Source organism: Thalassophryne amazonica, chromosome 4 (genome assembly GCF_902500255.1).
Source record: "Thalassophryne amazonica chromosome 4, fThaAma1.1, whole genome shotgun sequence".
NCBI lineage: Eukaryota > Metazoa > Chordata > Actinopteri > Batrachoidiformes > Batrachoididae > Thalassophryne > Thalassophryne amazonica.
This window is the reverse complement of record NC_047106.1, coordinates 72,747,603-72,769,608: the sequence shown is the minus strand read 5'-3', so window position 1 is coordinate 72,769,608 and position 22,006 is coordinate 72,747,603. Positions and strand designations below refer to the sequence as shown.

At 41.1% G+C, this 22,006-nt stretch overlaps 1 protein-coding gene across 3 annotated transcripts in view; it reads left to right on the top strand.

Moving 5' to 3' along the window:
• The window catches only part of veph1 (ventricular zone expressed PH domain-containing 1), a 294,852-nt gene that overhangs the window by 202,881 nt on the left and 69,965 nt on the right, over positions 1–22,006 (top strand). For all 3 annotated transcript variants that reach the window (XM_034168109.1, XM_034168110.1, XM_034168111.1), the window contains 3 exons: positions 1,071–1,289; positions 4,002–4,363; positions 18,912–19,051. In XM_034168109.1, the coding sequence (XP_034024000.1) occupies positions 1,071–1,289; positions 4,002–4,363; positions 18,912–19,051 (721 nt within the window). The remainder of the gene's footprint in view (positions 1–1,070; positions 1,290–4,001; positions 4,364–18,911; positions 19,052–22,006) is intronic.

Sequence of the window (22,006 nt, the reverse complement as noted above, 5' to 3'; positions counted from 1 at the left end):
TTAATGAGATGGTGTTTCAACAATTCAATGTCCCTGAGCTAATAAGAACTGTTGCCATATGATCCAGTGAGCTTATTCCCCACAACAGTAATAGCACTGCACATAGTCTGGAATCAGTGTTAGAGAAAGATATTCTTCAATTTTCTGTTTCTTGTTATTTCTCTGGATTGTAAATATATACCAGATAAACCCTCTGTGACTATTCTCTTGGGTTTTCTGAACAGTGTTTTTTCCTAGATGTTGCTATCTTAGCAGTTCTTGACTCTGCATAACATCTCAGCTTGGGTAAAGAGGTGGAATGAGAGCAACACCAGCTTGACTTGAAGCCCCAAAACTACTCCGTCTTGGAATTGCCAAGCTTGCTATGGCTAACAGACTAGGTCACTTGAGTTTGCATGATTGATTGGCACATATTTTTGTGGACTGGGGTGGTGGTTCTTTCAATAGGTGGTTTGGATGCAGGTATTAAAAACCCTCAGCTGCATAATGCTTCTATAGCCGTATCACTGTAAGTGTAGCTAACATCATCAGTCTATAAATACTGCTAATTAGTGCTAACGGTGTTAACATAAAAATTATATAATGCTGAAATTTCACTCAACAGAAATACTGGAGCACAGATGTCTCAGGCGGTCTGTTATTACAATTAAGTGACCAGCAAGCCACATAATCTCAGATATTTATAATAAAAATATGAAATGCAACATGTAGTTTCACTTGGCCAACTCATGCAGTAGTGCCAGTATACTGCCCTGGTGGGCAAACCCCGACATAAAATGTGACCTTTTGATCCTGAAAGTAGGCTAAGGTCAGCTACCTTCAATGTCCTGCAAGTTCATTATCCTGAGATTGGAATTTGAAGATTCTGGCAGAAATAGAACTGGACTTATGCTGAGCATAGACAGACAGATGGACAGACGGATGGACGTAGAGTCTTCACAATGCGGCTATATGGTAAAATGAATTACTGGCCATGTAGTACAGTGGCAGGAAGGCAAATCTTCTGAAACCCATACCCACTCTGTGTGCATATGTGTATGTGTGTGTGCGCGCATGTGCGTGTCTTACAGGGTGGAGGAGGAAGAAAGCCCACTATCTCCATACACATCTCTCCCATTAGCATTGAGAGGATCAGAGCAGCAGCTGCAGTTGAAGGTTCAGTCATTAGAGGAGAAAATATGGCAGAAGACAGGTGAGGAGGTGGAGGACAAGGACTCTCCTGTCCCAGCTGAACAGTTCAGCCTGAGTCAAACTATGAGAGAAGAACAACAGGAGATGAGATACAGCAGGTAAGTCAGCATGTGACATCTCAGAACACTTTCAAAAAAAAGGTTAAAATATAGAATTAAATGTCACTGCAGATGTTTCTGAGTTGTAAATCACATTCATTATTAACTGTTGAACATTGATCTTGTTTTTAGCCTTGATAAAACACATGTTGTGTGTGCAGACCTCACCTATTTGCATGTTCACACCCACAATTTGGGGCACTTGGGTGGACACACCCCATGCTGCATAGTCGTGAAGACACACGTAAAATGGACAATACACACTATTTTGCACAACGTAAAGACACAGTCCTCACGGTGTATGTAATTTGTAAATGAGAATGTGCATTTTTGCATGAGCTACTGTGTTTGTGCAAATCTTTACATATGAAAACATTTAGTAAATCATGCCCTTATTGTTTTTTTTACCACCACATATAGGTAACGCCCTGGCATTCACCAAGTCTACATATACAACCCCTGGCAAAAATTATGGAATCACCGGCCTCGGAGGATGTTCATTCAGTTGTTTAATTTTGTAGAAAAAAGCAGATCACAGACATGACACAAAACTAAAGTCATTTCAAATGGCAACTTTCTGGCTTTAAGAAACACTATAAGAAATCAGGAAAAAAAATTGTGGCAGTCAGTAACGGTTGCTTTTTTAGACCAAGCAGAGGGAAAAAAATATGTAATCACTCAATTCTGAGGAAAAAATTATGGAATCATGAAAAACAAAAGAACGCTCCAACACATCACTAGTATTTTGTTGCACCACCTCTGGCTTTTATAACAGCTTGCCGTCTCTGAGGCATGGACTTAATGAGTGACAAACAGTACTCTTCATCAATCTGGCTCCAACTTTCTCTGATTGCTGTTGCCAGATCAGCTTTGCAGGTTGGAGCCTTGTCATGGACCATTTTCTTCAACTTCCACCAAAGATTTTCAATTGGATTAAGATCTGGACTATTTGCAGGCCATGACATTGACCCTATGTGTCTTTTTCAAGGAATGTTTTCACAGTTTTTGCTTTATGGGAAGATGCATTATCATCTTAAAAAATTATTTCATCATCCCCAAACATCCTTTCAATTGATGGGATAAGAAAAGTGTCCAAAAATATCAACGTAAACTTGTGTATTTATTGATGATGTAATGACAGCCATCTCCCCAGTGCCTTTACCTGACATGCAGCCCCATATCATCAATGACTGTGGAAATTTACATGTTCTCTTCAGGCAGTCATCTTTATAAATCTCATTGGAACGGCACCAAACAAAAGTTCCAGCATCATCACCTGGCCCAATGCAGATTCGAGATTCATCACTGAATATGACTTTCATCCAGTCATCCACAGTTCACGATTGCTTTTCCTTAGCCCATTGTAACCTTGTTTTTTCTGTTTAGGTGTTAATGATGGCTTTCGTTTAGCTTTTCTGTATGTAAATCCCATTTCCTTTAGGCGGTTTCTTACAGTTCGGTCACAGACGTTGACTCCAGTTTCCTCCCATTCGTTCCTCATTTGTTTTGTTGTGCATTTTTGATTTTTGAGACATATTGCTTTAAGTTTTCTGTCTTGACGCTTTGATGTCTTCCTTGGTCTACCAGTATGTTTGCCTTTAACAACCTTCCCATGTTGTTTGTATTTGGTCCAGAGTTTAGACACAGCTGACTGTGAACAACCAACATCTTTTGCAACATTGCGTGATGATTTACCCTCTTTTAAGAGTTTGATAATCCTCTCCTTTGTTTCAATTGACATCTCTTGTGTTGGAGCCATGATTCATGTCAGTCCACTTGGTGCAACAGCTCTCCGAGGTGTGATCACTCCTTTTTAGATGCAGACTAACGAGCAGATCTGATTTGATGCAGGTGTTAGTTTTGGGGATGAAAATTTACACGGTGATTCCATAATTTTTTCCTCAGAATTGAGTGATTCCATATTTTTTTTCCCTCTGCTTGGTCTAAAAAAGTAACCATTACTGACTGCCACAATTATTTTTCCTGATTTCTTATAGTGTTTCTTAAAGCCAGAAAGTTGCCATTTGAAATGACTTTAGTTTTGTGTCATGTCTGTGATCTGCTTTTTTTCTACAAAATTAAACAACTGAATGAACATCCTCCGAGGCCGGTGATTCCATAATTATTGCCAGGGTTTGTAGCTTTTTTGTTTTTGTGTTCCCTTTTGTGTTGTGAAATGTTTGTCTAAAACTGTTGTCAAGTCTGCAAATACCCTTCGGGTTCTGTTGTTCTCTGCAGAAAACAGTGGAAAGTGAAACACAAGTGGCTTTGCTAATGTGCAACCCTGCTAGAAGAGATGAGGTGGTTGGAGGAGGTGTTGTGGAAATGAGGTGGTCAGATGTTTCACCTCAGGGAGCTGCAGATGACTACTGCTCTAGCAAATGATCTCCTCCCTTGCATTGACATTTTACACTCAGATCTGCTTTCTTGCCAGAAAACCTCTCTCTTCTGAGTCTGCCATCTTAATAGGAATGACATAATGACAATGTGATTGAGGTATTTCATGTTATGCCCAAAAAGCACCCATGGCTCATAGAATAAATACAACACCTTTGAGCTCTGTGCATTACTTTGTGCCCAGTGTGTGCATTGTGTAAATAGCATAATGGAGTTGAACACACCCTAAATGCTCATTAGACTGTGTGCTGTAGATCAGCAACATAGGGCCCTTAGTTTGTCCTAAAATAATTGACTGTTTAATGTTTCTCAAAGGCCAAACAGTGCGGCTGTCCACACCGTCCTCTCCTGCTCCCGGGAAGGTGGGAAGGAGGTGGAGCTGAGCCTAGACAACATATTCTCAGACAGGTTTTCCAATCAGCATTCAGAACACCCCGAAGCTCCTCCTACTGAGGCCAATCTGACGGGAGACACCTTCATGACTGTTACCGCCCCCTTGGACAGAGTGATCAAAGAGGCTGAAAAAGGTCACGACAGAGCAGACGATGGAGGGGAGGAGTGGCGAGAAGAGGCTGACAGACTCTTCATCCATCTGAGAGACAACATGGACAAGATAAGAGAGTTCTGTAAAGATATGGTGCAGCAGATCCCCATACCAGAGCAGTGTGTCATAGAAGGTAACAAGGGCATGATGACGTGTTTTGTGAGTGCATGTTTAGTCTTGGTAAAGGAAGTTACATTACAGGAGGGCGGATTGTGAACGAGGGAGAAGCGAACCACTATAGCTGGCAGAGCGTGATTACAGTCGGATGTCGTGGCTGTTGTTGGTTAATGTGTCAGCATCATGAATGTGCTTCTTTCTCTGTTTTACAAACACATTTTGATTATGTTCTCTTAAGTTCTGCTTGGGCACACATTTATATTTCCTACTGAGGTAGTGTGATCTGAAGCGACTCCAGAGTGCTTTCTGCATGCTTATAATTCTTCTCCATCACTAAATGTTGTAGTTCCAGAAAAAAAAAACTTTTGCTAATTTCTAATCTTCAGTTAATTTGATATTGAGTTCATCCTTTTAGGCATGTATTAATTTCTTAAAGTTTTCTTTATGGGGGCGTAGCATTAATATGTTAGTTCCAGTAAACTGGAGAAAAAAAACTGCCTAAAGACAGAAGACGAAGCTGGATGTATCAGAGCTGAAGATGCTACAAACCTGCCAACCTGGATGCATTTTTCATTCTAGGGGTTTCATTCTTTGGTGTACTTTGACACCATAGTACACTGGTACGATTTCTCACTCAAAAGTACACAAAAGAAACTCAAGTAAATTGCTGACCAGTTATACTGCACACAAGTGTTTGCCAACAAGGAAAAAGAACAGATCAACCAATTGCAGCACTGTATCCTATCCCTGCGAACCGTGGCCAGAGCACCAATAACAGGCCGCTAGCAGAGGATGTAGCTGTTGTGTTTCGATTGTGTCTGTCATTTCTGAGCATTTTAGTTCAAATATCTGGGGTGATGTGGTTTACTGTGTTCTTAATTGTACTGACAGACCATCCAAGATGTTGGTGCTAAAGCATTTCCATTGAGTGAAATTTGTTTTAATGTTTGCACCGTTAGCACTGTTGGCGGGTATCAGTACCTTTGTGATGTAAGTTCTACAGTTACTGAGGCAATAACCCGATCATAATTTTTAATATTTGCACCCAAGTCACCTGTCATAAAAATCACCTCCCACTCTGCAAAAATGTGTGTTAAGAAAACACTTGAACCAATGTTGTCCTATTAGCTTGAGCTTATGCAACTCCCAAGACTTCCTTCAAGGTTGGCAGGTCTGAAGCTGCAGTTTTCCTTGGGAATGATGAGGATGGACAGGAGTAGATATGAGCATATCACAGGGACAGCACATGTAGAACAGTTTGGAAACAATCAGGATCCCTAGTTACAAACAGAGCAATGTAGTGTATTCTATCAGATGTCAGGAAAACTGTAACGAACACTACATAGGTGAGACTAAGCAACCTTTACACAAAAGGCTATACCAGCACCGCAGAGAGGGCGCCAGTGGACCTCAGTCTGCAGTTCATCTCCACCTTAAAGACACTAACCACACGTTTGAGGACAAGGAAGTTAAAATATTAGCCAGAGAGAAGAAATGGTTTGAGAGAGGGGTCAAGGAGGCATTCTTTGTGAAACGTTTGAAACCCAGCCTTAACCAGGGAGGGGGTCTGAGACACGCTTTATCCCCTGTTTACAATGGGGTACTCAGGTCAAAGCAGTTTCAGTCTTTTGTTCATGGTAATGAGTCATTCACGTCATCAGCAGAGGCATCAAGGGAGCCTTCAGGAGAGGGACAGCTGCCCTGCCATTAGGAGGGTGCTAACTAGAGCACAATAGGTGCTGATTAGAGCTATTGTTTAGTCACTAGCCTATAGCAGTCTGCCTCTCGGTAGGAGGGGTCTGGTTAGGTTTAAAACTCCAGCTTTTGTGACTTCTTGATTATTCTTCTCTACAAGAGTCAAGACAGAAGTCAGACCACCAGAGCAAGAATTTTAGCTGAGGAAGCTTCTGCGATTTGAAGCGAAACGTCCTCGCATCAAGCAACCCAGTCCAGTCGAAGATTCAAGCTTCTCTACTATGGAAACCACCTGGACAACTGAGAGCCTACACAGAAACTTTGAGTACATAGAAAAAACCCAAAGTTCAAGGTCACTAATATTCATATAACAGTTCATAGAGGTACAGAACTGTCTGATAAGAAAGATTTTATTTAGATCTCATGAGGTTACATTGAGATATGCACCGAACTGACTGAGTTAATCACCATCTGCACTCTAGCACCTTCATTTTCCTTCATTAATTTTAACTGTTATTGCTGGCCTTACTAATGGAAACATATCATGCATAAAGTAGTTGTGGTATGTTGTAGTTGGTATGTTGTAGTCTAGAAATGCCTCAAATATGTGTCACTTCAACAAAAATTAACATACAGTAGTGTTCAGAATAATAGTAGTGCTATGTGACTAAAAAGATTAATCCAGGTTTTGAGTATATTTCTTATTGTTACATGGGAAACAAGGTACCAGTAGATTCAGTAGATTCTCACAAATCCAACAAGACCAAGCATTCATGATATGCACACTCTTAAGGCTATGAAATTGGGCTATTAGTAAAAAAAAAAAAAGGAGAAAAGGGGGTGTTCACAATAATAATAGTGTGGCATTCAGTCAGTGAGTTTGTCAATTTTGTGGAACAAACAGGTGTGAATCAGGTGTCCCCTATTTAAGGATGAAGCCAGCACCTGTTGAACATGCTTTTCTCTCTGAAAGCCTGAGAAAAATGGGACATTCAAGACATTGTTCAGAAGAACAGCGTAGTTTGATTAAAAAGTTGATTGGAGAGGGGAAAACTTATATGCAGGTGCAAAAAATTATAGGCTGTTCATCTACAATGATCTCCAGTGCTTTAAAATGGACAAAAAAAAACAGAGACGCGTGGAAGAAAATGGAAAACAACCATCAAAATGGATAGAAGAATAACCAGAATGGCAAAGGCTCACCCACTGATTAGCTCCAGGATGATCAACAGTCTGGAGTTACCTGTAAGTGCTGTGACAGTTAGAAGACGCCTGTGTGAAGCTAATTTATTTGCAAGAATCCCCGCAAAGTCCCTCTGATAAATAAAAGACATGTGCAGAAGAGGTTACAATTTGCCAAAGGACACATCAGCTGGTCTAAAGAGAAATGGAGGAATATTTTGTGGACTGATGAGAGTAAAATTGTTCTTTTTGGGTCCAAGGGCCGCAGACAGTTTGTGAGACGACCCCCAAACTCTGAATTCAAGCCACAGTTCACAGTGAAGACAGTGAAGCATGGTGGTGCAGCATCATGATATGGGCATGTTTCTCCTACTATGGTGTTGGGCCTATATATTGCATACCAGGTATCATGGATCAGTTTGGATATGTCAAAATACTTGAAGAGGTCATGTTGCCTTATGCTGAAGAGGACATGCCCTTGAAATGGGTGTTTCAACAAGACAATGACCCCAAGCACACTAATAAACAAGCAAAATCTTGGTTCCAAACCAGCAAAATTAATGCCTCGCAGATGTGAAGAAATCATGAAAAACTGTGGTTATACAATTAAATACTAGTTTAGTGATTCACAGGGTTGCTAAAAAAGCAGTTTGAACATAATAGTTTTGAGTTTGTAGCATCAACAGCAGATGCTACTATTATTGTGAACACCCCCTTTTCTACTTTTTTTTTTTACTAATAGCCCAGTTTCATAGCCTTAAGAGTGTGCATATCATGAATGCTTGGTCTTGTTGGATTTGTGAGAATCTACTGAATCTACTGGTACCTTGTTTCCCATGTAACAATAAGAAATATACTCAAAACCTGGATTAATCTTTTTAGTCACATCGCACTACTATTATTCTGAACACTACTGTATTGGAGTGTCCCCTATAGGTAATGCCCACCAAAATTCCTTCCAGTGTAGACTGACACCAATCAAAATGAGAGCCAAGGAAAAACAAATTGCTATAGGGGTCTTTAATTATAGGGTTTTCCATCTACTCATAGACTTTCAACAAGGGGGGATAGTTCTTATATCACCTACTGTTTCAATCTTTAAAAATCAAATCATACAAAAAGAGCCTCTTTATATCAATAGATACTCTGTATTTATGTACACAGAAATAGCAGTATCATCTGAAAATAACACATTTAGTTGCTTGTGATACCTTATTGTTGATTTATATACAATTCAAACAGTTCTGAACTGTACACTAAAACCATTGTAGGACATCAAACAAAATACAATACTTTTATTTGTCAAAAAAAATTTCAAATATGGGTTTGTTGCTTTTGTATGTTCTTCATCACTGAAAATGTAATATGTTTGGGTATTACACAGGGATAATAACCACCTTGTGTATTTTGGCTGTGGCTAAAAGTGATCGAACACTGATTTAAATGGAGGAGATGCAGAAGCAGGGTAATGTGATTGATTAATGCACGTTTCCCAGCAGTATTATTAATACCTAAATGTAGCTTTTGGAGAGCACTTTTGGAGTAATTTTAAACAAAAGTGATTAATGTTGACACATTCTGGCAGACACACACAGAGACACACAATGCAGTTTGACAGACTATAATCTCTGTACATCTCTAAATTGACATAAGTACACTAAAAAATGACTCATTGGATGAACTCAATTCATTTATGAGCAGGATCTCCATCTAATAAATATATGTAGCCCCATCTCGAATAAAGCACATCCATGCAAGATCATTTTATTTAGCTGGGACTACATATACTTATTAGATGGAAATCCAGTCTACTGAGTCACTTTTTGAGTGTAACACATCACAGAAAATGGATACGGTGGAGGAGAAATTGCATTACAATTTGGTCTTGTTAGGAGAGACGGCATCCATCCCACTTTGGATGGAGCAGCTCTCATTTCTAGAAATCTGGCCAATTTTCTTAAATCCTCCAAACCGTGACTATCCAGGGTTGGGACCAGGAAGCAGAGTTGTAGTCTTACACACCTCTCTGCAGCTTCTCTCCCCCTGCCATCCCCTCATTACCCCATCCCCGTAGAGACGGTGCCTGCTCCCAGACTACCAATAACCAGCAAAAATCTATTTAAGCATAAAAATTCAAAAAGAAAAAATAATATAGCACCTTCAACTGCCCCACAGACTAAAACAGTTAAATGTGGTCTGTTAAACATTAGGTCTCTCTCTTCTAAGTCCCTGTTAGTAAATGATATAATAATTGATCAACATATTGATTTATTCTGCCTTACAGAAACCTGGTTACAGCAGGATGAATATGTTAGTTTAAATGAGTCAACACCCCCGAGTCACACTAACTGTCAGAATGCTCGTAGCACGGGCCGGGGCGGAGGATTAGCAGCAATCTTCCATTCCAGCTTATTAATTAATCAAAAACCCAGACAGAGCTTTAATTCATTTGAAAGCTTGTCTCTTAGTCTTGTCCATCCAAATTGGAAGTCCCAAAAACCAGTTTTATTTGTTATTATCTGTCGTCCACCTGGTCGTTACTGTGAGTTTCTCTGTGAATTTTCAGACCTTTTGTCTGACTTAGTGCTTAGCTCAGATAAGATAATTATAGTGGGCGATTTTAACATCCACACAGATGCTGAGAATGACAGCCTCAACACTGCATTTAATCTATTATTAGACTCTATTGGCTTTGCTCAAAAAGTAAATGAGTCCACCCACCACTTTAATCATATCTTAGATCTTGTTCTGACTTATGGTATGGAAATAGAAGACTTAACAGTATTCCCTGAAAACTCCCTTCTGTCTGATCATTTCTTAATAACATTTACATTTACTCTGATGGACTACCCAGCAGTGGGGAATACGTTTCATTACACTAGAAGTCTTTCAGAAAGCGCTGTAACTAGGTTTAAGGATATGATTCCTTCTTTATGTTCTCTAATGCCATATACCAACACAGTGCAGAGTAGCTATCCTCATTGAAGACAACTTTGGATGCTGTAGCTCCTCTGAAAAAGAGAGCTTTAAATCAGAAGTGTCTGACTCCGTGGTATAACTCACAAACTCGTAGCTTAAAGCAGATAACCCGTAAGTTGGAGAGGAAATGGCGTCTCACTAATTTAGAAGATCTTCACTTAGCCTGGAAAAAGAGTCTGTTGCTCTATAAAAAAGCCCTCCGTAAAGCTAGGACATCTTTCTACTCATCACTAATTGAAGAAAATAAGAACAACCCCAGGTTTCTTTTCAGCACTGTAGCCAGGCTGACAAAGAGTCAGAGCTCTATTGAGCTGAGTATTCCATTAACTTTAACTAGTAATGACTTCATGACTTTCTTTGCTAACAAAATTTAACTATTAGAGAAAAAATTACTCATAACCATCCCAAAGACGTATCGTTATCTTTGGCTGCTTTCAGTGATGCCGGTATTTGGTTAGACTCTTTCTCTCCGATTGTTCTGTCTGAGTTATTTTCATTAGTTACTTCATCCAAACCATCAACATGTTTATTAGACCCCATTCCTACCAGGCTGCTCAAGGAAGCCCTACCATTATTTAATGCTTCGATCTTAAATATGATCAATCTATCTTTGTTAGTTGGCTATGTACCACAGGCTTTTAAGGTGGCAGTAATTAAACCATTACTTAAAAAGCCATCACTTGACCCAGCTATCTTAGCTAATTATAGGCCAATCTCCAACCTTCCTTTTCTCTCAAAAATTCTTGAAAGGGTAGTTGTAAAACAGCTAACTGATCATCTGCAGAGGAATGGTCTATTTGAAGAGTTTCAGTCAGGTTTTAGAATTCATCATAGTACAGAAACAGCATTAGTGAAGGTTACAAATGATCTTCTTATGGCCTCGGACAGTGGACTCATCTCTTTGCTTGTTCTGTTAGACCTCAGTGCTGCTTTTGATACTGTTGACCATAAAATTTTATTACAGAGATTAGAGCATGCCATAGGTATTAAAGGCACTGCGCTGCGGTGGTTTGAATCATATTTGTCTAATAGATTACAATTTGTTCATGTAAATGGGGAATCTTCTTCACAGACTAAAGTTAATTATGGAGTTCCACAAGGTTCTGTGCTAGGACCAATTTTATTCACTTTATACATGCTTCCCTTAGGCAGTATTATTAGACGGTATTGCTTAAATTTTCATTGTTACGCAGATGATACCCAGCTTTATCTATCCATGAAGCCAGAGGACACACACCAATTAGCTAAACTGCAGGATTGTCTTACAGACATAAAGACATGGATGACCTCTAATTTCCTGCTTTTAAACTCAGATAAAACTGAAGTTATTGTACTTGGCCCCACAAATCTTAGAAACATGGTGTCTAACCAGATCCTTACTCTGGATGGCATTACCCTGACCTCTAGTAATACTGTGAGAAATCGTGGAGTCATTTTTGATCAGGATATGTCATTCAAAGCGCATATTAAACAAATATGTAGGACTGCTTTTTTGCATTTACGCAATATCTCTAAAATCAGAAAGGTCTTGTTTCAGAGTGATGCTGAAAAACTAATTCATGCATTTATTTCCTCTAGGCTGGACTATTGTAATTCATTATTATCAGGTTGTCCTAAAAGTTCCCTAAAAAGCCTTCAGTTAATTCAAAATGCTGCAGCTAGAGTACTGACGGGGACTAGAAGGAGAGAGCATATCTCACCCATATTGGCCTCTCTTCATTGGCTTCCTGTTAATTCTAGAATAGAATTTAAAATTCTTCTTCTTACTTATAAGGGTTTGAATAATCAGGTCCCATCTTATCTTAGGGACCTCGTAGTACCATATCACCCCAATAGAGCGCTTCGCTCTCAGACTGCAGGCTTACTTGTAGTTCCTAGGGTTTGTAAGAGTAGAATGGGAGGCAGAGCCTTCAGCTTTCAGGCTCCTCTCCTGTGGAACCAGCTCCCAATTCAGATCAGGGAGACAGACACCCTCTCTACTTTTAAGATTAGGCTTAAAACTTTCCTTTTTGCTAAAGATTATAGTTAGGGCTGGATCAGGTGACCCTGAACCATCCCTTAGTTATGCTGCTATAGACGTAGACTGCTGGGGGGTTCCCATGATGCACTGTTTCTTTCTCTTTTTGCTCTGTATGCACCACTCTGCATTTAATCATTAGTGATCGATCTCTGCTCCCCTCCACAGCATGTCTTTTTCCTGGTTCTCTCCCTCAGCCCCAACCAGTCCCAGCAGAAGACTGCCCCTCCCTGAGCCTGGTTCTGCTGGAGGTTTCTTCCTGTTAAAAGGGAGTTTTTCCTTCCCACTGTAGCCAAGTGCTTGCTCACAGGGGGTCGTTTTGACCGTTGGGGTTTTACATAATTATTGTATGGCCTTGCCTTACAATATAAAGTGCCTTGGGGCAACTGTTTGTTGTGATTTGGCGCTATATAAAAAAATTGATTGATTGATTGATTGATTGATTACAGAGCCAAGATGACATTTTGAATTATTTTGCAGCAATCTGAAAATGTTAATGCTACAGTGTGTATGATTTTTATGTTGTTTATTAATGTTTATTGGTTTATCACAGCATTCATGCTGACCTCAAATCTTTACTGGACAGGTTGTAGGCTGAGTGTGAAACAACTTGTCTGAGGCTCATTCATTCATTTACTGTACTTACCGAGTTCAGTCAAGAGTCACAGGATGGCTGGAGCCTACAACAGCAGTCATAGGGCGAGATGCCATGGAGAGGATGGCAGTCTATCACAGGGCCGCCGATACACAAACTCGTTCACACTCGCACTCACACCTACGGTCAGTTTAAAGATTCAAAATTCACCTAACCTGTATGCCATTAGAAGTGGAAGGAAACCAGAAGACCCAGAGGGAACCCATAAGGAACACAGTGAGAACATGCAAACTCCACACAGAAAGGATTGGGTGGGAAGCGATCCGCAACCTTCTTGCTGTGAGGCAACTTGCTAACCACTAAACTGGCATGCTGCCCATGGATGAGGATTAGCAAATCCAAATCTGAGGGTCTTGTTCATACGTTGGGATAAGATGGAGCTGGGATGAGACCCTGGGAAGGCACAGGACATGCTGGATAGATTATATCTCCCAGGTGGCTTGGGAAGACCTTGGGATTCCCCAGGAAGACTTAGAGGACTTGGCTGAGAATAAGGAAGTGTGGGATGAGATGCTTCATCTGCTGAGTGGCAGAAAATTAATGATTGAATAACAATCTGTTCATTTGTGGATAGCTACCTGCATCAAGGAATCACTGTGTTTTCATAAACTTAGAATGAGCCCTTCATATCTACAGGGGAATGGCCACCCAGGTGGAGGCCGCCATGTTGCCATGTTGATACAGTACCTTAAAAGGGACGCACCAGCAGACTGAAGAAAAAAGAAGAGGAATCAGTGGTTGCTCCACTACACACTGTCTGCTTGTGACTAGTACACGTGTACAAGTTTGAGAACCCCCATTTTGTGACATGGAGGATCATACTTATTGGTTATCACAAGAGAAGGCAAGAGAGCATAAACCCTCTTCGCCAAAGAAGGAAAGACCTAAAGGGAAGCAAAATTGTGACAGTTAATGGCATAATGCGGTCTGTAACGGCACCACTAGATGGCGATAAATCCTGCACACTACAACTTTAAGAATTTTGATTAAATACAGTAAAGTCAGAGCACAAGGGTTTAATTCAAAATGAGATTTGACTAAATGTGTATTAAATGTAAGTAAAAGGATGTATCTATATGTGTATGATGTATGATATGTATGAGATGTATGTATATGTAATGAAATCTGAGCCAAGCTTTGTCATCGAGCTAATCTGTTCATGGAAAAATTAATCAACGCAAAGTGCCAGAGAGCTGTTTGTGGTGGGTTAGGGTCATTGTATCTTGTTACATCTACTGCACATTCAGATTTAAGTAGAACCAGATGAACATGGGGCATATATAGTATGAACACCGCACACACATGTATACGAGTGCACATTAGTGTGTAACTCACACACTTATTGTTCCAGCTGTATATGTTGCCAGAGAATAACAGTTCATGCAATAAAGCCTTAACCTCAGTATTTCTGCCTTTTTGCAACCTAATCTAATCCCATTTCTAAAACTGATTGCTTTATGATTTACCTTATATTGGGGGAAACAGTATTTTATTTTCATGCATTTCTCATGATCGCTGCCTGTTACTCATTCCACAACTTGATTTGCTTCATGGGAATTCAGCATTTGACTGTCATCACCATTTCCACATCCAATCAGATTTGGTCAACCTGCTTCAATTCCAGCCCCAAATGTGCAATATGATATAAATCATTCAGCCTATTTCTACAGGAACCATAACAAAGTGTCTTGAAATGTAGGTGAGATTATGAGCTGATACTAATGCTGTGTAATAATATAAGACAGACACTTTTAGGCATGAAATACAGATTTAATGCAGCTCCACTTGCTGTGCACCAGGAACTCTGACCTGTAATGTACACAAAGACATGCACAGACACAAATTCACCTTGATTGGCTCTCAGAGAGCGCAAACTCCCACGTGGTAACCGACAGACTAAAACACCACCCCTCCATAAAATGTTGAAGATGTCAGTTCACTACTTTTTAAGATGTGTTTTGTTTTATAACAACCAGACAGTGGTAGTGAAAAAGGAATGTAAAACCTGCTTTTGGCCTTCATGTCATGTTAATAAAGAAGCAGACAAGAGTGGTAGAACACACACACACTCATATGCACATGCTTAAAACAGGAAATAAGACAACAATGACAAACTCCTTCTCCTTTATGGCATTGGTTAAATCCGAAATCAACATATTTGTCCCTATAGCAATATATATAAAGACAGAAACATGTCATACTTCCAAGTCCCCCTTCATTAATTTACATGTGATGTTTTCACATTAAATAAACTCCATTCCACCCACAAACAAATGTGCAGCCTGATCCATTGCACCCTGAAGATTGGTTCTTTCAGATGACCAACATAGCAAGTATTACTCATTCAATATGTTGGATTTAATAAATATGCTATTTGGGGTGTGTCCACCTGAGTGCACAAAATACTAAGGGGAGACAACATGCAAATAGGTGTGTTTAGCACATGCAATGTGATTTATCCAACCCAAAAGAAATTTAACAGGCTATCTTTATCCAGTGCCACGCACGGTGGCAGAAATAACACATCAGCACCGTGGACAGCTCCACCTAAAAATTAAACATAACCAAAACTGTGTGACTTCTCATTCTATGTCACATCTGTACCTGTGCCATGAAAACCATCTCAGTCATGGGAACACAAATTTGAAACCGTTTAAGGTCACAGGGAGAATCTCCACGGCAGTGGTGCTGCATCCAGGCTTCTTCCACACACTTCACATCTGCCATAACAGACAAACCACTATCAGGGACATTCATTTTAAAATGTGTGTGTGTGTGTGTGTGTGTGTGTGTGTGTGTGTGTGTGTGTGTGTGTGTGTGTGTGTGTGTGTGTGTGTGTGTGTGTGTGTGTGTGTGTGTGTGTGTGTGTGTGTGTGTTTTATTTTGCACATACCTGCAAGTGGCTAATTAAATTTCATTTTGCAGTTTTGGTCATTAACAGATGCAAAAGCCTCATTTACATTCTGCTGTCTACATCATGTTACCACCAGCTGTCATTTGTACACATATTCTCAGTAAATCACCTGCTAAACATTCACCAACACAATGTGCATCATTTTAGAGCACCCATGCAATTTAGTACTCATTATATGGGATCTTAGGAAATCAGGTCCTGAGTCTCTTAATAAGAATCAACCCACAACTCCAGCACAGCCTGTTTTGCTTTGATCTCAGTGACAGACTCAGGAATCAGGATCAAGGGGCAAATTCGGATTTTGGATATGAGACAAAAGGGCACACTCAAAAAAATGACTCATTAGATGAGCTCAATTCAATTATGAGCAGGATCTCCATCTAATAAATATTTGTAGCCCCAGCTAAAATCAAACACATCCATGCAAGATAATTTAATTTAGTTGGGACTACATATATGAGGTCTGTTAGAAAAGTATCCGACCTTTTTATTTTTTTGCAAAAACCATATGGATTTGAATCACGTGTGATTGCATCAGCCAAGCTTGAACCTTCATGCGCATGCGTGAGTTTTTTCACGCCTGTCGGTTGCGTCATTCGCCTGTGAGCAGGCTTTGTGTGAGCAGTGGTCCACCCCTCTCGTCGGATTTTTATTGCGAATAAATGTCTGAACGATTTGAAGCTTTGCTGAATCAATTTTTTCCAGAAACTGTGAGAGACCTCCAGGTGGACACCATTCGGAAAATTCAAATGGCTTTGAGGGACGATTTTATGGGGATTACACAAATTAAGGAGTGCTCCAGCCGGTTGAAAGACCGCCCACAGCTGCTGAGAGCGCGCCGCGCTCCGAGCGCCAATCGACAGGCTGAAACCCCGCTGAAACAACCAGATCATTTCCAACGTGAAGGCTTTGTTGATCCGGGACGTCGTCTGACTTACACAAAAAAGGCAGAAGGCGTGGACATCAGCACTTTTTCAGCACATTCCACTGATACAGGAGTTTTTTTCATGGAAAAAAAAGCTGACGGATGCGCCACCGTGCTGCTCATGGCGCGGCACAAAACCACCTCCGTGTTGGTCTCACAGGACGGCTTTCAGACGGCTGTCGGTGGGTTTTCAGTCATGTGACTAACCGAGAAATTGTGGATGAGCCTGGACATGCCAGAACATGTCCTGTGAGGCTTCATCACGGTGTTGCTTTGCGCCATGCGGCAACGCCGCGACGCGCAGAATTCCTCCGCTCTTCTTTCCATGACAAAAACTCCTGTAACAGTGGAATGTGCCGAAAAAGTACTGATGTCCACGTCTCCTGCCATTTTTGTGTAAGTCAGACGACGTCCCGGATCAACAAAGCCTTCACGTTGGAAATGATCTGGTTGTTTCAGCGGGGTTTGAGCCTGTCGATCGGTGCTCGGAGCGCGGCGCGCTCTCAGCAGCTGTGGGCGGTCTTTAAACCGGCTGGAGCACTCCTTATTCTGTGTAATCCCCATAAATTCGTCCCTCAAAGCCATTTGAATTTTCCAAATGGTTACCACCTGGAGGTCTCTTACAGTTTCTGGAAACAATTGATGCAGCAAAGCTCCAAATCGTTCAGACATTTATTCGCAATAAAAATCAGACAAGAGGGGTGGACCACTGCTCACACAAAGCCTGCTCACAGGCGAATGACGCAACCGACAGGCGTGAAAAAACTCACGCATGCACACGAAGGCTCAAGCTTGGCTGATGCAATCACACGTGATTCAAATCCATATGGTTTTTGAAAAAAATAAAAAGGTCGGATACTTTTCTAACAGACCTCGTACTTATTAGATGGAAATCCAGTCCAGTGAGTCAGTTGGATCTGTTACTTGATCCTAAAATAATAAACTCCATTTTAGGGGAGGTGATGGTCTAGTGCAGGGGTAGGCAACCTGTTCCAGAAGAGCCATGAGGGTGCAGGTTTTCTTTGCAGCCACTGACTCCACCAGGTGATTTTACTGATTAATATCACTTTGAGCAGATGGAATCAGTTAATCACTTTGAGCAGATGGAATCAGTTAATCACTTTGAGCAGATGGAATCAGTTAATCAGTGAAATCACCTGGTGGAGTCAGTGGCTGCAAAGAAAACCTGCACCCTCATGGCTCTTTCTGGAACAGGTTGCCTACCCCTGGTCTAGTGGTTAACGCATTGGGCTTGAGACCAGAAGATCATTGGTTCAAATCCCGGGCTGGAAAATCACTAAGGTCCTTTGGGCAAGGTCTTTAATCCCCTAGTTGCTCCCGGTGTGTAGTGAGCACCTTGTATAGCAGCACCCTGACATCGGGGTGAATGTGAGGGATTATTGTGAAGTGCTTGAGCATCTGATGCAGATGGAAAAGCGCTATATAAATACAGTCCATTCACCATTACAGGCTCAGAAAAATCATGGCCAAAGCTCAGAGATCCAATTCTGTATCAGAATCAAGGGAATCACATTTAAAAGTCAAAGATCAAAGGCAAGATCCACCCCTTTTCAAAAAATTTCATCCACTCTTCATTGGTCCAAATTGTACCTCTCCTCCAAATTACATTGAAAGATGTTCATATACTTCTTGCAATAGCCTGTTGACAAACAGATAAACTGCAACAAAGTGTATTTCTTAAACCTTATGCATTATATTCAAGTTAAGTCTGCGCTACTTTCTTGTTAGGAAAGAATTTAGCAGAGTGAGTGAAAATGACAGTGAGATTAATACTCCGTCTCAGTCTAGGCTGGATGCATGTGTGGTTGGTGTCAGTGAAGGACATGCTGTATTCTGGTCTGGCGTATGATTCCTCTGTGGAATGCCGGAAGTTGCAAGCTATTTAGAAACTATTGGTTTTTGCTCCTTGAGATGGAAGTTCCAGTGAGGCAGCAGGTACAGAACATCTTTCTTTACGATTGTGAGAAGTGATGTCCTTTTATGATGTGAGTCACTCGTTGAATATGTTTCCAAAGTTTCAAAAGTCCATATGTGCAACTTGGGGGAAGAATAAAAAAAAGAGCGTTGAACGACTTTGGGAAAGCTGTAAATTTCAGTTCAAGCTGTGTGTGTAACTTTGCAGCATCTGCTAAGAATTAGTGACACTGCTATTTTCTCCTCTGTTTGTGTGTCTCAGAGTCAAATAGAGGGTGCGTGGCCAAGTTGTCATTCTGCTGTCCTCTGAAAGGCCAATACTGTCTGTACGCCAAGTCCTGCTTCTACCTGACCAGCCGACGCCCTCACCTGTGGATACACCTCATGCTGCTGCAGCTTCAGGTGCATGAATGTATCACCAGTAATGCTAAAAATAAAGTCATGTTCATTGTGTCTATACATTAAGTCCGTGTATTGTAAGACTGTATAGCATTTACTGAGCTTCACTGAACACAAGAATTCAATGCTGGCTGCACGTTGTGGCCGACTAAAAGGCTTCTAAAGCACTTCAAGTTTTCACTGTGCTGATATCTACCATTCATTTATTGCCAGTGTTAAAATAAAATGTTAATTAACTAATGAATTCTGTAAAATAAGCAGTTTTGCAAAAAATATCAATTTATGCATAGTAAAAATCATATAAGGCATGAAAAAAGTAAAATATCTGAGTAAAACTGTGTGACAGATTGCTTAGAATTTGGGTAAAAAAATATTTTCATTTCACTTGTTAATTGCAGTTACCTAAAAATTAACCATATAATTACACGTTATATAGCATCACTTCTACAGCTTTCAGTTGCAGTTTTGGTCAGCACAAGAAAAATTTTATATACGAGGGCTGTCAATAAAGTAAGGGTCCTTTTTATTTTTTTCAAAAACTATATGGATTTCATTCATATGTTTTTACGTCAGACATGCTTGAACCCTCGTGCGCATGCGTGAGTTTTTCCACGCCTGTTGGTGGCGTCATTCGCCTGTGAGCACTCCTTGTGGGAGGAGTCGTCCAGCCCCTCGTCGGAATTCCTTTGTCTGAGAAGTTGCTGAGAGACTGGCGCGTTGTTTGATCAAAATGTTTTCTAAACCTGTGAGACACATCGAAGTGGACACGGTTCGAAAAATTAAGCTGGTTTTCAGTGAAAATTTTAATGGCTGATGAGAGATTTTGAGGTGATTCTGTCGCTTTAAGGACTTCCCACGATGCGAGACGTCGCTCAGCGCTCTCAACCGCCGTCGTCAGCCTGTTCAAGCTGAAAACCTCCACATTTCAGGCTCTATTGATCCAGGACGTCGTGAGAGAACAGAGAAGTTTCAGAAGAAGTCGGTTTCAGCATTTTATCCGGATATTCCACTGTTAAAGGAGATTTTTTTAATGAAAGACGTGCGGACGGATCCGCGCGTCGGGACGCAGCCGACGCGGTGCGGCGGCACAGGAAAAACACCTCCGTGTTGATAACCATTTGTAAAATCCAGGCGGCGGACCCGTCCGCACGTCTTTCATTAAAAAAATCTCCTTTAACAGTGGAATATCCGGATAAAATGCTGAAACCGACTTCTTCTGAAACTTCTCTGTTCTCTCACGACGTCCTGGATCAATAGAGCCTGAAATGTGGAGGTTTTCAGCTTGAACAGGCTGACGACGGCGGCTGACAGCGCTGAGCGACGTCTCGCACCGTGGGAAGTCCTTAAAGCGACAGTATCACCTCAAAATCTCTCATCAGCCGTTAAAATTTTCACTGAAAACCAGCTTAATTTTTCGAACCGTGTCCACTTCGATGTGTCTCACAGGTTTAGAAAGAATTTTGATCAAACAACGCGCCAGTCTCTCAGCAACTTCTCAGACAAAGGAATTCCGACGAGGGGCTGGACGACTCCTCCCACAAGGAGTGCTCACAGGCGAATGACGTCACCGACAGGCGTGGGAAACCTCACGCATGCGCACGAGGGTTCAAGCATGTCTGATGTAAAAACATATGAATGAAATCCATATAGTTTTTGAAAAAAATAAAAGGACCGTTACTTTATTGACAGCCCTCGTATATATATACGAGGTCTATTAGATAATAAACCGACCCTTTTTATTTTTTTTTTAACTATATGGATTTGAATGACGTGCGATTACACCAATCATGCTTGAACCCTCGTGCGCATGCATGAGTTTTTTCACGCGTGTCGGTGACATCATTTTCCTGTGGGCAGGCCTTGAGTGAGATGTGGTCCCGCCCTCTCGGCTGAATTCCTTTGTTTCACACGCTGCTCGAGAAGGCGCGCGTTGCTTTATCAAAATTTTTTCTGGACCTGTGAGGAATATCCGAGTGGACACTATTCGAGAAATTAAGCTGGTTTTCGGTGAAACGTTTAACGGCTGATGAGAGATTATGGGGTGTTTCTGTCACTGTAAGGACTTCCCACGGAGCGGGACGTCGTGCAGCGCTTCCAGGTGCCGTCGTCGGCCTGTTTCAACCTGAAAACATCCTAATTTAAGGCTTAATTCACCCAGGACGTCGTGAGAGAACAGAGAAGATTCAGAAGAGGCAGGCATGAGGACTTTATGCGGACATTCCACTGTTTAAGGACATTTTTTAATGAAAGACGTGCGCACAAATTCGCTGAGTCGTTTCCGTGACGACTCGGCAAATCTGTGTGCGCCGCGACAGGAAAAACACCTCCGTGTTGAAAACCATTTGTAAAATTCAGGCGGCTTTTGATGGCTTTCAACAAGTGAGTAACTGAGAAATTGTTTAACAGCTTGGGCTTGTTCCAACTTGCCCGTTAAGGTTTCCAACGGAGGTGTTTTTCCTGTCGCGACCCCCCGCGGTCGGGTCCGGCCCGACATGCGACTCTGCCCGCACGTTCTTTCATTACAAAATGTCCGTTAACAATGGAATGTCCGAATAAACTCCTCATGCCGACTTCTTCTGAAAGTTCTCTGTTCTCTGACGACTTACTGGGTCAACAGAGCCTGAAATGTGGAAGTTTTCAACTTGAAACGGCGAGACGCTGCCGCCTCACACGTGATTAAAATCCATATGGTTTTTGAAAAAAATAATAAGGTTGGATACTTTTCTAATAGACCTTGTATGTATGTGTATATATATATATATACTAGTTGAGTTACCCATTCTACGCACGGGCAATAGAGAAGAACTTTAGCCATGTCATTGTATATTTAATGTCACTTTAGTTAAGGTGTAGTAAGTTACATTGCATTGTGTGTATGTTGTCGTGATTAATTTTGTGACATTCAAAAGACTCAAGTGATTGAATAAAAGGGGAGAACATGTCTTATCACTGCAATGC